The following is an 18,325-nucleotide window of genomic DNA, read 5'->3' as shown; positions in this document are numbered from 1 at the left end:
ATTCCTACATGCCACAAGCTGTCCTATTACATATTCACCACAAAGAATTACATGAGTTATATTACTTCTGTGAGGTTGGCATTCAAAGTGGCTACAGATCTACTTATTTACAGCATCGATGCCAACAGGTTTCATTGATATTTAYTTAGCCAAATGATGCTACCTGCTAAAAAAGCAGAAGCCAGACCAAACAGAAGCTTTCCTGATTACAGAGGATATAATTCCTTTCCTCAATGAATCTCTGCAGTATCATTAGAAGTACAGCTACAGTAAGTATAATGGCTAGCAAAGGGAATAAATATGTTCTAGTTTTTGGAACTGATTACCCAGTAGAGAAAAAGTGATAGCTAAACAAAGAAAATCCATGAATTCTCACCTTCCAGTCCCTATTAACAACTTAACAAGAGGCCCTGGTTTCAGCTGAATCTTTCCCAACCCTGTCCTTTTCCACTGTAAAGGAACTATTAAGCATGGAAATCAAACTGCTGGATGGCATCCCCCAGAAGTCCAGTGGGATGTTGCTTGCTATGCTGGCTGAGTGACAATTCAAGCCTTAGTCTCCTTTGTCACCTAACCTAGGAGCCTGGTGAGGARGAACCAACCCAAACTGCAGCAAACCCTGCCTCAAAACTCACGGCCATCCTCCAGGGAGAGGGGAGATAACAGAGTAATGTATTTTCGTTTTCATAAACAGCTTAACATTTTCTCCATTTTATTCTGATTTAGGACAATATTTGGTTACATTTCAAAACAACACAAAGGCCTTAATTCCATCCAACCTCCCATTTTTACTGAAGAATTCCCAAACTTCACTATAAGCCTTTTCACGGATGCCTACTTTGGATGCCCAGCGGTTGGCCTGGTGACCACACTGTAAGTCTGTGTGCAAGATCTGCCAAATACCAATCTGAACATGCCAGGATCATTACGAATTTCTATTTTCTAGCAAAGGTCAAAGTAATCCAGAGCTTGAAAATAAACCAGTTCATTCTTTTAAATGATTTCCCTAAGTCATGTATTAAAAGTATTTTAAGTATATGTAAACAACATTATTCCTGTAACAGAGAAGAACAGTAAAAACAAATGTTGAACTCAATCTACTTGAGRAAAAATAAGGAATGCTCTGATGAGGCCAGTTGCTTCACGGCTCATAACTCCCACTGACATCCAGGAAAAATGAATGGCACTCAGTGCCTAGCATGTTAAGGCTACCAGTCATCAACTTCTTCCATGAAAGCAGTAAAAGGACATGAGGATACAACTCCACAAATGTTAAAAAGAGCAAAGCAAACAATTCCATTTAGAATCGCCAAAGAGAAGAAAGCAGAAAAACCTCATTCAAATGGCACGGTTTGAATTTGACAGGATTTTCTGATAAAACACACTGAAATCAGGGCAGGAAAAGAAACAAAACAAAAACACACACACACACACACACACCCCACCACAACACTTACAGAATTAGCTTTTTGCTTTTTTGCAACTTGGTCATCCTTGTCATCACGATTTGTGGGAGAACGTTCTAGTTTTCTTTTACGAGAGACAGCTTTAAAGAGAAACAAAAACAGAAAAGAAGAACTGGAAGTTAACTTTCATCAAGTTCACCTCAAAATGGTAGGATCATTCAAATTAGCACTACAGAAACTACTTATTTCGTTAACCACACAAGAAGCTACATTTTAAGAGACATTTTCAGAATATTTCCACTCTATTCAGTGAGAATCAGTAGAATGATTATTTTCCCTCAAGATTTTATAAAATGAGTATTTTAAAAAAATATTTATTTTTTAACATATGAATTAGTCTCAGGATTTTGTGGGGGGACAACTCTGATGCAGCCCTCCAACAAACTACAAACAAAAACAGTACTGAGAGATAAAATCTTGGGACTAATTTCAGGAATCATCTGAGCTCCACACAGTCATCCCTCTTAAGAGGTAACCATCATTTCCATTACCAAGTCAGTTAGCAGAACTCATAGCAACTCCAAAATACAAACTCAAAATTTGGCATGACGCTCAGCTTCTCGTATTCCTTTGTTGTTTACTATAACCCCATTTGCCGATGCAAGGATGTTTTCCCTATATTTAGTGGAGTGAAAGGAAAAGTAAAAGCTCTGGTGTGTTCAAGTTTCAGGTGGAGGATAAGCTTTGTAAACCAAGTAATTTCAGACACCTACAAAGACTGTATCTGCAATGAGCAACTTGGAGAAACACTGGAGTCAGATACAAGAAAGTAATGAGACAGAAAAACAGGCAAAGAAAAAATAATCTTTTTTCCTCATTCCCTTTCAGGTATATCATGTGTCATAGTTGAGGTGACAACAGCCCTTAAACAGACCACATTCCCATAGTGAACGCAACAAAATCATCTCACTCTTTCCAGTTAACACATGGTTACTCTATATTAGGTGCAAGTTCTTCATTTTGTCTGATAAATTTGAAACCAATCCATTAAAGCAGGTCTGATGATCAAAGCAGGGGCCCAAGTTAGCAATGCCTGCTTAGATTAAGGAACAAGTGCAGTTAGTGGGGATTCTTCCCCTATCACTACACCAGTCCTGTAGAGGGGTCTGTAGATAAGAACCCTAACTCTTCTGACCTGTCCTGAACAAAAATCTGAGGTTTTTTTGTTTCGGTAAACACTAGACTTTTGAGAAAAGTTATTAGAATTTTACAACCTCTGACATACAAAAATCACACAACCAAACAATTTTCAGTCATGTTCCTCCACACCAAGGAAATTTAAAGTTTCTGTTACAAAACTTCTGAACAGAAAACGTTTTCTTAAACATGCCACTAAAAAGTTTTAGGTACTTGTTTGGGTAGATGGAGTAACCTATAAAAGCACAGACGTGTCCTATGTTTACCAGTCTCTGTAATAGTTTCCTCTTACAGGGAGAGTTTCCTCTCAGACTGAAGCTTCAAGCAAAGTAGCTGCTTGAACGCACATTTATTCAGCTCCTGAAGTTTTAGTACTTTGGCAATTAATCAAGCAATTATGTCTTGTATGTTAAACGCTTAACAATTATAAAAGCTATTCTATATAAGTTGCATAAAGATGCATGCCTGTCTCTTTTATACAGCAGTGGCTTTCCAAATTAAAGATATATTTAAGTTGACTGCTTTTGGAAAGCTGCTATTTAGTCAAGGCTAAAGCCAAATGAGTCAGAAAATGTACATTACTGCCAATCTGGAAATGGTGATGAATGATTTCTGGCTCAGGTGCACACCAGAGAGGTTACCAGTCAAACAGTTTTCAACATTAGACTGAAGTACCTGAAAGGAAACTATGCATATTAAGTAAGTCAGCGATAACTAAGTATTCAGTGATAACTTAATTACTTATGAATAGCTCATATGAGTCAGAACTTTCCAAATATCTTTTGGCCCTGATGATTATTAGAGATTACCATCTTATCAGTTTGTTACAACGTGCCTAGTCAGGTGCATTTTCAACAGCCGCTGTACACAGCTCATGAAGTTAAGAGCCCATTACCACTATTTCTCCACGTTAACAGTCACTGCTTAAAGTGCAGTTACCAAACAGACTGTTTAAAACCCAGCCTTTTTTAAAAATTCAGAGTCAATGATCTGATCAGTGCTGCAAGTTAACCTTTTTTGGAAAACAGGCTGCCCACAAAGCTTTGACCTCTGACACCAGCATCTCCAGGCAGCCTCCCCTCCCAGACTGCTGAAGGACAGCCACCGAACACCACGCATAACTCAGTTGACCACACAGTAAAAAAAAAAAAAAAAAAAAAAAGCATGCTCACTTTCTAATCCAAATGACTGCATGGATGACCAAAATAGTTTTAGTTGCGAAAATTCAGTATCGCCACCTTTGCTCTACAACTGTTAAATATATGTGAAAATACTTCAAACATATGTGCTACTACTCTCATACTCGCTCTCTTGACCATCAAACACAAACGTGACAGAGATACAAAAAAGGTCAGAAAAATTTCCCAACAGTGCAGAATCACAGAACGGCTGAGGTTGGAAGGGACCTCTGGAGATCATCTAGTCCAACCCCCCTGCTCAAGCAGGGTCACCTAGAGCACGTTGCACAGGATCGCGTCCAGGCGGGTTTTGAATATCTCCAGAGAAGGAGACTCCACCACCTCTCTGGGCAACCTGTTCCAGTGCTCTGTCACCCTCACAGTGAAGAAGTTTTTCCTCATGTTCAGATGGAAGCGTCTGTGTTTCAGTTTGTGCCCGTTGCCTCGCGTCCTGTCGCTGGGCACCACTGAAAAGAGTCTGGTCCCATCCTCTCGACACCCTCCCTTCAGATACTTGTACACGTTGATAAGATCYCCTCTCAGCCTTCTCTTCTCCAGGCTAAACAGGCCCAGCTTTCTCAGCCTTTCCTCATAACTACTCTTTCCTCATAACTACTACTTCATTTAAGGAAGTACCTGTCAAGAGCCAGATAGCTACCATGGGAGACAGGTAAGATTTTTAAAAGCAGATATATTTTTTATATAAAATCTATATACACACACTATGTATTATATGTTTTAGATGTATAAATATCTACTTATATTACATATATAATGCATTATATTATACAATATCTAAATATATAATATACATTATATACATGTTATTGAATATTTTATTACATACCTATATTTTATATAATTTATAAACATAAATGCATAAAATAAAGTATTCAGAATGAAATATACATATGCTTATTACACATATATAAATTTTTTATATATAAATAGCTATATTTATGTATATATAAAGCACCACAATTTTTCCCCTTCSTTTCACAGAAGGATTTTATAGTTCTCTTACAATGATGCAGGTAGATTAGACTTTTGATAAGAAAAACACATCCAAATTGCAATACCTAAAAGATAAAATACTTTTACTGTTTATGGCATATCCTTTAATCAAACTTCAGAGAAGATATCCTCCATCATAACCTTTCGGTATAATACATAGGATAAAAACCCTCTTCTGGGAAAGAAAATGTTGTCCAACATAGTACATCATCTACCACATATGGAGAATAAGATGCACACTTCAAAAAATCCAAAGAACATGATGACAGAGGGGAGGCAGCTGTCCTTCAGCAGTCAAAGAACTTTTTTTTTTTTTTTTTTAACCTTTCTGCCCACAAGCCTTGTTTAAACTATATTGTCAGGCAAAGTCACACTATTAGCTACTGGCCAAAGCCAGATAAGTGTGCTTTAATTTGCCTTGATAGCAAGGCTAAGGGCTGTTAGGCTGTTCTTGGGTAAAGCCCTAGAAGAGCCATGTGTAGTTATGTACTCGTGCCATTAGTAGTTATGATCAATTAGAACCGTGTGCTGGTAACTCTAGCAGGCTTCTCACTTCACACGCATTCAAGAAGATGGCTAACTGAACATGAACCTGAAACATGACCCCGAAAACCTTTTCACCCTAAAAAACACATGGGTTCCTTATAAGAGCATGTCCAAGACCACCCTCACTTGAAGTCATGGGCTGAGCAATTAACAGTCTTTGAAGAAACCCTGATCAAAAGCAATTTTACAGGCGAATTAAGCTGTACTGGAGGATCTGGATACCCATCATCTCAGCAAGCTAGCTACAAAGTTATTTGAAATCAACCTGTGGTCTTCTGAAACCGACCACATCTACAACTGACAAGAGCACTTCTGAAGACATTCACATTGAATTTCAACAAGGTGCTTTGCAAGGCACACTTAGTTATTGCCTCCTGTGCTGAGGGAACATATAGCTGAGGGGAAGAAGCAGCTCTGTATTGCTGCTAGGTAGGAACCATCCTTGGATGGGACACAGGACACATGGGGCCTTCCAAAGTAACCCTCATTCACTACATAAACGTTATGATTAACTGTGGATGAGAAAGGCAGCTGAAGGGTTTCGAAATTCAGAGAGGCAGTCATAATTACTTTCACTGCTATCTGCTGCAACAGCTATAAAAACCCCTCATTGCTGTGACTTCTTATTAAATGTCATTTCTGCTCTCTAGAAAGCAGTAACATCAGAYAGATTCACATGAGGCTTCAACTCAGAAGCCAAAAGCACCCTCACAGATTTCATAATTTTCAAGATGAGCAGAAAACATATAGAAACAAAATAAATGAAGTAGGTATTACCAGAACTTTACTTCTTCCATTAATACACATTTATCAGTGTGTTTCATCTAATCTTCGTAACTACAATAGCCATCCGCAATGCTGCTTACTAAGCTGGGTGCAATTGCTGGAATCAAGCTGTAAATACAAGTTCTGCCCTTTCCAGGGAAAGGACAGAAGAACTTGAGGACCACTCAGCAACACATTTTTATCTAGACCATGTTTCACAAAACTGTATTTTGTCCCTCACTTCCCACAGTCAACACTTCAGAAAAAATAAAAGCGTATCATAGATTGACATAGATAGGCAGATGTTCAGTAATGTCTCCACTTGTAAAAAATGTGTCCAAAATGAGATGATTTATGCCATCACTTTCAGACATGTTTACTCCTAACTAAATCTTTTACTACTGTAATTAGTCAGAATTTTGCTGCCAATAAGATTCTTTTTATGTGGGCTCGCACTGAAAGGATATGAAATGGCATTCTTAGATCAACACAAAAATGCCCAAAAGGCAGAGCCTATATACTAGATATCAGAGTGTTTTAGTTCAAGCATTGTGAATTGCAAGGAAGTTTAAAGGTGTATCTTAGCTTAAATTGGTTTAATCAAAACGCTTGAGAAGTAATCATTGTCTACCAAGCAGGAATTTTGCAGGAGGGGCACTCAAAAGTAGCGTTCCCCCCCCCATAAATGTCTGGGAGCTTTACTTTTCAGTTACCAGCATCATGAGTCCCATCCGCAGAACCTGATTATGCACACAGTGATAACCTCAAAACACTGGACAGCCAGAAAAATACGGCCTGACTGGGTAAAAAACCTTCATTAAAAAGAGCCCAATGTTTTAAAGTTTTTTCATAATTCTTAAAAATCTTGACAGTTGTTTACAAAAACTAAAAGATGAAAATATGACACATACAACAAGGGGAGCTGAATTAGCAAAAGTCTTTTTCTGCATCGGAAATTGAGTAAAATTGAGTTCTCCCTGAGCACATCGACCTCCTTGAGACATTGTTTCCAAATCCATAGGATACCGCATGAAATGACAAGACATAATCACCTAGAACAATTAAAATAATCAGGAGAGATTATGGCTTTTTTTCCATCATCCCCAMACCTTGGAAGACCTTCCCCCCCCCCCCCCAAAAAAAAAAAAAGCATGGACAACTGAACTGCAGCTAGATGGAAATGGCTCAGCTTATTTTAGGATATAACATTCACACTGACCTTTCACTTGTTTTCCCCTCCACATGCACAGTAAATCAGTAAAAAAGATTAACATAAACTAATGTGGACCTTGGACTTGGGTTTTGGTTTCTTGACACCACCCAAGAATGATGACCCTTTTACATGTTTACCTCTTACATGTTACTAGATCCGGAAGGTTTTTTTTGGTAATGTCATGGTAACATCTTAAACAAGCTCTAGGGGCTGGAAGGTAGGGGCTGGTAGATGTTTTGGTACAGAACCATGGAGATCTGTATAACATTTAAAAGACTAATAGTTCTGATTCCGAATTTCAGTCAAGTCAAGCCCAAGGGAAAATCCTGACAGGGTTCAACATGAACAAGATTCTGGCTATGAAAGGCTGCCTACTCCAAGACATTTCTTTGAATCACCAGATTTCTCAGCTGTAATGTTTAGAATTACTATCTCTAAACCTATTACTATTTCCCTCAACTTCCGAACAAAGGCAGCATCAGCAACAACAGAAGTCACTTACAGGCCCCATTTATAAAGCAATGCCAATCTTCAGAGAACAAATTCCCCCTTTTTGTTTTATTTTTGGATTTTGGTTTGCATCCTCTTCCCATCATTCCCCTTGAAAAGTCTGTGCCTTCAGGTCTTTGTTCTTACACTAAACAAACAATAGTATATCTTTTAATGTATGTTTTAGCACTTTTTAAATACCCCAAACCAAGTTTACTTCATTAAATCAGCTACAGTTTCTGAAGTTTTTTTTAAACATACCTTCATCATTGAACTTCAAACCAGCAGCTATTGCTTCATCCACTGTGCAAGCCGATTCCATCAACTGAAGGAAAAAAAAAAGGTCAATTGCTAAGTGCTAGATTTAACTTAATAGAGGAAAGCAATGATAAATCAAAATGACTGAAATACACTTAAAAACAAAGTTAACAGGTACCAGACAAGCTAGACTGATTAAAATCACATCACTTGTATTTGGAAAAACTTAAATCAGATTGTATTTAAAAGCATTTTCAGTAGTTCTCTGTTTATTTCTGCTTTTCTCCTACTTCATAAACATATTGTGCAGGTTTAAGTAAACTTATTCTTTAAGACTATTCCATGTTACAGTCACAAAACCTAAAGATCCAAAAAACCAGTTTCCTAACTTTTAAAGTTTCTATATACTGCTATATTCTATCAGTTGATTTCCTAGAAGTATGTCTATGAGATTTCTAATGTGCCTCTGAACGGTTATCTATATTTCCTCACAGTCCTAGATTCTTCCTCCATTCACCTGTAATCTCGGTATAAATCATTTTCACAAATTAAGTGAACATCAAGATTTGTAAAAAGCAGTACCCATTTTATAACCATGTCAACTGCCACAGAAGCAAACTGCCTAAAGGTTACAGCCATGAAACACAAAATGAAGCTATTAGGAACCCTGATTCCCAAATATCTGTTCACATTTGTAAACAGTGTCTTCCAGTTCTACTATAAATGCACAATCTCCTTTTCAACAAGCATCAGAATAGCGTTTCTTACAGATTTTCTTAAATAACCTTCACTGGCCATGCAGTGTTTGGCGAGAGGGGCTGCTCCACAACCCGCACCAACAGGAGYGACAAGGTCTGCCCACTGTTCCTCGAGCTTCCCTCGAGAATGTTGCAGGTCTGTCGTCACAGACAGAAGCTTGCACAGCCATTACATATTACCAAATTCCGTGGGAAGAGCTTCAAATAGCAGCCGCCTTGCGCTATCCTGAGAACAAGCATCATCAGCACTAAATACCACGAAGGAGTTAAAGTGTCATTAAAGTCACAAAACTGTAAGCAGGCACACCAGACAACTGTCATTTCTAGCTATTTTTAAGGCTAGAATGAACTGTTACTGCTCTGTGGTTCAAATACATCCAATATCATCAAAAGTCAAAACTTCATACCTTCTGGGCATTTATAGTGTTATTTATATTACATCTGCCATTCCATTCCACATGAAAAATTCCAAAACAGCTACTTTCAACCCCTTCTTTCTCCCTGAGGCCTAAACATAAAGCATGAACCGCTGGGGAAAAAAAAAAACACCCAGCAAGAAACACCTATAATAGTTCTACAGTTTTTTAATGACAATTCAGCTATCAGGAAACTTAACTGATTGATTTCATCACCAGTGCTTTGAAAACTAAAGCTAGCAAAAACCTAATTACATATCAGCACTAAAAGGCAACCTTACTGAAAACACTTTTACTGTAGCACAGATAGTTTTATTGTAATAATTAGTTACCATAGTCTTACTGTAAATTTGTACTGTACATTAGAAAAAGACCAAGAGTATCTCACTTTCACATGCCAGCACGATTGGAAGAAGTTACAGTAATTCAGATCTCCTCCCTTTTCAGCTCATTGGAAGTTTTAAAGACTTTGAATACTAAATCTAATGAAAGTGAGGGTACAACATTTCATTTCCTGATGAGACATTGATTCTGATAATGATTTCACTCATTCTACACTTAACCAGTTAGCCGCCCTCCAACAACGGTTACCAACAGCTATCAAGCAAGACAAGTTTAATTAAGGTTAAATGTTACAAMGGAACTGAAATGATATGCAAGTCTTCCTGTAGGACATTTTCAAACCGTGCCCTAGACTTCATTGCYATTAAGGTGAGCTGAAGTTAAAAAACAAACGAAAACCCCCCACAAAAAAGCACCCTAGGATACCTTCCATGGCTGAAGTTCCAGTAAAATATATTACTTTGACATACCCTTTTGCTAATAAGAGTTAAGGCTGTTCCCTTTAATAATGCCAAAAGCATAGGAATATTTTCTACAAAATAGTCAAAATAAATTAAAAGAACATGGTGTTATTACTTGTAATAATTCCCGGTCACTTCTTTGGGGAAAAAGTTCCTTCAGCGTTTGCAGTTTTGCATCTCTGATGTCTTCCCCTACATCCACCATGGTTGGCACTTGATCCCCACCATTTATATAAGCCGATTTGGGTAGTTCATCTTCAGGCTGTTCATCATCTGACTGTTCGGAGCTATCAAAAATGAGCGGGGGGGAAAAATTAACATATTGTTGCTTCTTATGAATGCTTTACCCTAGCAGAATGTCAGTGTAAACCAAAAGTCAACAGCATCACACAATTTGAAATTTTTGTAAAACAAACTGTTAGTAGCTTAAAATTCTTTAAAAAGAATTTTAAATTCTCAAAAGATACTGCACATTATTTAAGCAAGTGAAATACATACTCCAGAAAGCAAAATTTAACACCAAAACTGTTACTCTCTCTCCTCTCCACTCTTCCCACAAGTCACTGTTTCAGGATTTCTTCATGTATCATAAAAGGAGGGAAGAGACAAAAAAAAGACTTTCCTTCCTTAGAAAACAGTTAGATGCGTTCAATAACATTGAACCAGCTTGCACACAATGCGATTCCTACTAATCACAACAAAATAAAGCATATATAGTTAAGTATACCCTTCCATTTCCAGTAAAGATATTTCAACTGAGCAAAGGGGAGAGGGAAGGAGGAACAGACATGGGAAATGTAGTGACTTACCCTTATATTGTGCTACTTGTCAATTTAGCAGCAACTATCTCAGTACATTTCATCATTTCAGACACATGAATTACATCAGACTGACCATTTTAGTTTGTCTCAAACAGTCTAGCTAGTATTAAACTTCCCAACAGATAAGCAGATAAAAATACGGTCTTTATAAATTTTTTCCAGATACAAAATCAATGCCCTGTCCTAACTCTCACCTCACTGAAAAAGAAAGTTCAGATATCCTTATGCAGTGTTTTGAACACATCAGAATGTGGGCAGAATCTTTTTCAAAAAAAAAAAAAGAAAAGAAAAAAGAAAAAAGGAAGTCCTGAATTTATTGGAAGATTTACTATTAAAGCTAGTCTGCAGAAAAAGCGATCCCTACATGTTTTTGATGATATTCAGCTCCACAGTAAAGATGGAATGCAAGTGCAGGTCTCCTATCTTACTGCGCTCCATAGACACATAAAAACTTAATATCTACTTTCCTGAACTAAATTAATCCAGCTGTATGGAGTTCGCCATTTTATAGGGACATCAACATCAGAAAGACTTGCCTGCAAGTCTCTTTATGCAGTTTTAAGTGAAAGACTAGGAAAACAACTACTTTTCTGGCTATATCCTTCTTCCGGAACAGGCAAATTGCAATACAGTTTTTGAAAAAGCTGTAATTGCCACTTATTTAGAATATATGCACAATGTTGAGACAACTTTTCATCGAATAATGCTTTTCTCCTTATCCTGTTTGAAGGGCACACATAGCTACTTGGACTTTCTGGCTGCACTACCACCAGAAGTCTACTATAACAAAAAAAGGCCTCAAAACAAAATAACCCAAATTCCTCTTCCAATCCACCAGGCAATCTAATTGTAAACTTAGGGTGAATCCAGCATCCACAAAGTTTTAGTGAAACGGCATATTAAAATTTTATTAGTTCATTTCAAATTCTTTTGCCGTGATAAGGCAATAAAGTTTCATTATAAACCTCATTTAAAGACCAGTTGAAATTTAAATGGTAACACTGTAACTACTCTATCCTTCCCCATCCAGGATTAATACCTAGATACTTGTCAGCAAAACCAGAGTTGCACAAATCATAAATCTTACCCTCTCTATATAATCGCATTCTTATCAAACATGAAGAAATGCTTATTGAACAACTAAACGAGTCTGACTGACTGTCAAAATCTAGCATTTAAGGAATTCTGTTTTTCAGCAAAGCCCAGGTAGTGACTCATTGTTAAGCTTGCCTCACACATTCTTTTAGGAAAGCCATTCTTTCTGCTAGGAACATCAACCATCCCTTATCCAGGAAAACAGAGGCTGGGATATCCTGAAAAAAAATATATCGCAAAAAAACCCAAACTCTAGGTAACACATGCACTAAGAAGCATGGTGCAAAGACAGTTGATTGATTCTGTGCAAAGCCAGGCTAAATTCAGCACGAGCCAGAGCTAATAAGCCTGGCCAGACCCAAGCAAACTCTTGGCACATCCTTTAATTCCAGTTTATTAGCTCAAGTGCAATGCTACTGGTGAGCTAGCTTAGTGGATTCAGTACATATCAATTCAGTACACCTGAGCCAATACGCCATCCTGAAGCGTTGAGCACTGGGGTGTCTGGTGCATAAAAGACTGCTGGCTACACACGAATAATGAAGAAGACAAGAGGATGTAGCTTGTGTTAGACTCTGATCAAACCCACTGGGAGCCACTTAGGTGTCTGCCTCTCGCTCCCAGTAATCTGAAGACAGTGTGGAAATACCAAGCTGTGGCTCTGCAAGTTGGATCCCGCATGGCTTATTAGCTTCAGCTCCACACTGCACAGAAGTGATTGTACTGCTTCCAGATCAGGTTGATCCAGAAGCAGTGTAAGTATGTTTACACAGCACTGCATACAAGCCAATATGGTGCATGCAACCAGCTTGCCGCCTCTGAATCCTTGCACAATCTACAGCTTAAATCATTTGCCCACAGAGAGATAACAGTTCACTCTGCTAACTGCTAAAGATTTTTTTTTTTCTTACCAAGTATCTGCCTTATGTTGAAACTTCGGGAAAGGTGCATTAAAAGAAAAGTTCAAGAATTTCAGAAAAAAGCAGCAGGGAAAAGCATTGTTTCATTTCTACTGACAAGCTCCAGTATCTCCATGCTCTGCATAAGGACCRAAAATGTGGCAAGAGACTGTGCCAGTTAAGACTGCTATTCCCACAGAAGTTTACCACAAGTTACTTTGGCCAGATTATCAACAAATGAAGGCTATACCTTTCTGTTTTGTGTGGCACAGAAACAATCAAGAGACACAGGCAATTACCACATTTCAGCCATAACAGTGGATAACTAGCAGCTAATGAATAGCAGTTATTTTTTAAGCCATTCCAACTGGTTGTACAAGATGTCTATCTACATCTTGTCTCTCCTATACTCTCAATGCCCCCTTTTTAGCACCCAGGCAAGTTACTATTGCTTACTATTCTCTTCCCTCCCAATGTATTCTTAAAATAAGTTTCCATATCACTTAAAAAAAGTCTTTTCAATAAGCTAAAAAAGACATCATGCACCTAATACCTAACATTTCTGAAAATGAAGCCTTAACAGCTAAGCTTGGGAACTCTTATACTACACACTGAAGTACCACTTGCCTTCCTGTCCATATGAAAAAGGAAACAAACTAAAACAAAATCCAATATATTTTAAAACTAAAAGCTAGTATTTTGAAATTAAACCTTCACTGCCATCAAAAGGATTTCAGAGGGACAAATGCATGAACATAATAAACATGACAAATATTATTCAGTAGTATGGGATTATTCCTCCACAAACCATGTTTTCAGAGAAGAAACCTAAGACCTGAATTCTTTGCTGAAAATCCAATAGAGCTTGCTAGGGGCAGGTAATCATAAACTAAAACACTTAATCCGCAAACCAGAATCTCTTTTCAATCAGATTTTGTATCAGCTTGCATAATTGTTACCAAAAAAGCTTAAAGCTTACATTACAATCAGATCTTTCCTTGGAGCACGGTTTTCTTTTGCGGCATGGAAGTTGTTTGGCTCTTCATCTTCACTGTCTGAAGACACATCTAAGAAATGTACCCCTCTTTGACTCTTGAAATAAGATAGTTTTGTTGTCCTCTGAGCTTCTGGAGTTTCTGGGATGCTGGAGTTCCCTGTCCAAGCCATTTCAATAGGAGAAAAGACAGGAAAAAAGTGTCACTTACAATTCCAAATATTCATTTGTGTTTACAGCCTCAGAAAACTATGATTTCTTCCTGATACACAGCGACTATTTAAACAAAGCTCATATCCTCATGTGCTGAGAACTCCTGCAAGCCGTAATTCTTTCAAGTGGCGAGAGATCTTCAGCCTTCTTATTTTACAAAATAAAACTTTTATACCATGACTTTTAAGAGATGATGTATTTTAGGTTAGTAATTCTTCAAACACATTACACTTTTTGAAAAACAACAAACCATCAAAATCCTCTCAGCTACTTCCAGGCTGATCAGAACATGGACAGAAACATTCTGGTGCATCTGATGGCTGATCTACAATCTGCTCGTCACAGACAACTTTTCAGAAAGGGAACGTTACACTGCAGGAGATGAGAAAGCCACACTGAGGAACGTTAACAGGTAACCTGCAGCCCCCATCCTGAGATTCAAGTATTCAGCCATCTTCTCCACATTATGCTCCAGATGGTGCTTAACAAGGAAACTCAATATATGAAAACTTCATGTACTTTCAGGATATACAGAATCAGGATACATCACCATGGAGACATCTCAACCATCATATACTACTTCTAATGACACCGGCAAAACTATCCCACTATGTGTGTACTAGCATGTATTAACATTTCACTTTTGCACACGCTTATAGGATAAACAAAAGCATAAATAGCTAATCTATTCACATATAATTCCTGAATCAGTAACGAATAATGAATAAGTTCCTCTAAGACAACTGCACCTGAAACCAATTCTATACACATATCTAGGAAGGTAGGGAACACATGGCCTCACAAGCAGATTTATATAAAAATGTGACATACACAAACAAAATAGGTCTTGAACCTAAAACAGAGGGGATCAGAACAAAGTAAAACAAAAAAGGCTACTGTTTATCAGACTATGCTGGGTCACCCTGTCTTAGCTCAGTATCAACACCCAATGTAGCTAAGGTACAGTATGCTTTAACTGCATCTATTTTGTATTTGAAAATGGCTGTAATCGTTAAACTCTGATGTGCCCATATAGACTTGGGCAAGTTAAAACATGTGGTTCAATACCATGGCTACTGAGGGTAGAGCTGTTCTTTAGACAACCCTGAGGAAAAAACAAAAAGTCTAGTTGATATAGACTTGAATGTGCAGCTCCTAGCTCTATCTTTATATCTGCATTAAACAACTAAATACTTGGGGACAACTGCCACCTCTTAAGTTACTGATATTAAATAACAACTTAAAAAAAGCATTCAAAGCAGTTTGCAAAAGCTGTGAGCCAAGAACAGTACCCTGATCTCACGCAGTAGTCCCACATATTCCAGACTTCATCGCTTCCTACTTTACCATTTTGACAGCCAGTGAAAAACACAGAACGGTTGGTAGCTCAAATGTACACTGAATATCTTTGCTTAAGACCAGACAAATTACTGACCCTGCAGGCATATATGACTGAACAGAGGAAGAAAAACACATGCAGCAGAGAACATGACAGCTGCAGAAGGCATTTGTTGCATGAATGTAATCTTGCAGAAAATAAATTTAAAATAACTTACTGTGGAAGCATTTGATGATAACAGCAATAAATCCCAAAAGCATAGCCATAAGCAATTTGCTGACACTGCAAACTACCAGGTGATACTGGCTTTGAAAGGGAAAAAGTACCCAATAAACTGAAAAACATAGTACTAAGTGCCATATAGCACACTACTGAAAAGGAAAATAAGAACATGAAAATGGATCCTAACACTGATTGAAGGGATGGGAGTGACTGTAAGTCAGACTTCTGTAATATGAGAAAATCTAAATAACAGTTAACAATAGCATAGTCAGAAACCTCTGTATGGCCTTAGCTACATCTAGGACAAATCCTACAGAAAAACAAAAACAAAAAAACCCACAGAGGTGTTAGTTCATCCAAATGAAAAAAGTAGAGTGAGAAGAAGGAAAAGCATGTGGCTGATGTTCTTCCATGAATTAAAAGTCGAGAAAAAAATGCAATCTTCCAGAGAGTTAGTGGAAAACAAGAACAACTTTGTTTTGAACTTTGGGTTCAGCAGAAACAAAACAAAACAACTTTTTAATCTTAACAACAACAACCAACCCACCAACCCACACAACAACAACAAAAAAACTTTTATCTGTCATTTCCATACTACTTACTGATCAGGTTTAGTATGAAAATTTTGTCTTTCTTCCATGCAATAAAAGAAACGGCTTCCTGAGTGAGAGGCAAGTTTTACTGTCTATTTGCTTCTCCCCATGTTTATCCGCAATTGCTATCATGTTCCAGAATCATGGGCATCAATCACAGATGAGTCTTAAGGTAGGACTGAAAATATACGGTCCAGTTTGTTGAACACAGCAACTATTTCATACTTTGCACCCTTCAGCAGTCAGATAGCTTTCGGCTTCAACAACTGCCATAGCTGGAAACAGAGTTAAAGAATTCCCCACGGAGTAGCAGACACTATTATCAGTCCATAAGGGGCCAAGGGCAGACAGCATTGTCCTTATTAACAAAAATTTCCACGCTTGCTCACATCCGTTTACACCTTTTCTCACATGCAAAACTAGAGCTCTCACTCTTCTCCGGTTGACAGAAATTGGATCCGGAATACAAAATTCGGTAGCACGTTTCAGTTTTATGCCCCCTAACCGGTGATGGTATTTCCAATTTGTACCAAGTTCTTTATCACCATCAGTAATGTCAAGTACTATTTACGCCATTTTGTTAGGGGCTGCCGAATCCGGAAATCACCAGCTGCAAGGCTGACACAGCTCCCTGTTCCCGGGTCTGGCCAGTAGCAGGGCTGAGCAGGCAGTCCCAAAGACACAAACGCATATACAACACATGTAGATACACACGTGGCCAGGCACAAACAAACATACACGTACTCACACAACGACACACAGACAGGTCGCTCRGTTGACTCCCAGACCCTCTGGTCTGCCAGTAGCTAGCTTGGACCCCTTGGTCCCTTCAGGTGCCGACTCGCAGACCCTCTCGTGTCTCTGCCTGGCTTCCCAAGCCACTTACCCTACTCGCTAGCTTGTCCAGCTTGATATCTGCTGGTGATCACACAGACACACATACCCTCATTCCAGCTGCTGGCACCACAGACACAGGCCCATAGTCTGACTCCAGTTGCTGGCACTTAGACCTCCATACAGGCACACAGAGGGAAGAGTCCCATCATGCAAGAAAATAGTTAGAAACAGAGTTAATAAGAAGACAGGTCAGACTACTGATCAGGCACAGGGCATGGCCAGACAAGCACACTGCCCCATTCATGGGCAACCGGCCCCTTCTATCTCTTCATCCCTCTATTTTCCTTACACTTGTTCCTCCCAAACCGCCTTGATTCCCCCCCTTTCCTCATTTTAGGTTCCTCCCCTAAACATCCCACAGTAAGCCTTGTGCAATCCCAAAATGCTCTTCCCGGTGTCCCACGGTAAGTCCCATACCCCCGCAGGCAGTAACCCCCTTCAGTCCATAAGGTGCCCAAAGAGGTGCTGCCCGTGACTCACAGCGCTGGGTGTCTCCCCGGCCTGTGGGGCTGACAGCTCTGTTCTCCGATTCGGTTACTGGGGCACCCCCACCCGCTGCTGTGCCTCTGTGCCCCTTGCAGATGGGGACAGGAGCCTTCTATCACGTAACCTAACAAGCTCCATTTACGTGCCTGGTATTTAACAAACAAGCTCATGACTGTTAATAACTTGCGATTTATATTGTAAGAGGAAACATGAGAACATGAAGAAAAAGAACGGATAAGAGAATGGGAATTCCAAATGCAGAGACAGTAGAGCTGTGTTTTACTAAGAACTTCAATAAAGGGTAACAGACATGACCAAAAAGCCTTCCACACTCGCATGCTCACTTCCTACTCCAAAGGACTTTCAATCCAGAATAAGAAAACAAACAGAGAAAATTACACAAGGAAGGCGCAGGGAAGTCAGCTGCAAAACTCCTGGGAGAGCTGAGTTTTAATCACAGAATTGTCAGTGAATGTCCTCATACGAACTGATTTTCCATCCTCATAATATAAACACAGCATCATGGGCACCCTTGACCTTGCCGTGTTAATCCTTTCTTAAATCTTGCCTATGATCCAAACTGCAATGCTGCTTTCTCAGCTGCTAACTCTGGAGATATGACTTCACCGGCAAATAAAGCTAGTTTCTTTCGCCTCCATTCACCAACCCCAGAACCTACCAAGCCAAGTTACGATAAAGCATAACCTCATTTTTCAAAGCTGA

The 18,325-nt window shown here is 38.8% G+C and overlaps 1 protein-coding gene across 3 annotated transcripts in view; it reads right to left on the bottom strand.

The window, feature by feature from the left end:
- The window catches only part of SMARCAD1 (SWI/SNF-related, matrix-associated actin-dependent regulator of chromatin, subfamily a, containing DEAD/H box 1), a 36,013-nt gene extending 25,688 nt beyond the window's left edge, over positions 1-10,325 (bottom strand). Inside the window, exons 1-4 of one of the 3 annotated variants that reach the window (XM_026084200.1) lie at positions 8,070-8,136; positions 7,822-7,956; positions 7,018-7,158; positions 1,458-1,546 (exon numbers count right to left, since the gene is read on the bottom strand). Coding sequence is in view for 1 of the 3 variants with exons in the window: in XM_026084199.1 (XP_025939984.1) it covers positions 1,458-1,546; positions 8,070-8,133; positions 10,159-10,248 (243 nt within the window). In the remaining 2 variants the exon portion in view is untranslated. Of the gene's footprint in view, positions 1-1,457; positions 1,547-7,017; positions 7,159-7,821; positions 7,957-8,069; positions 8,137-10,158 lie in introns of those variants that run through there. The other 2 variants (XM_026084199.1, XM_026084201.1) reach the window with 2 other exon arrangements.
- Between the last annotated feature and the right edge of the window lie 8,000 nt (positions 10,326-18,325).

This window comes from Apteryx rowi, unplaced genomic scaffold, assembly GCF_003343035.1.
Source record: "Apteryx rowi isolate R43461 unplaced genomic scaffold, aptRow1 scaffold_63, whole genome shotgun sequence".
NCBI lineage: Eukaryota > Metazoa > Chordata > Aves > Apterygiformes > Apterygidae > Apteryx > Apteryx rowi.
Note: the sequence above shows the minus strand (reverse complement) of the source record. Positions and strands in the feature narration are given on the sequence as shown.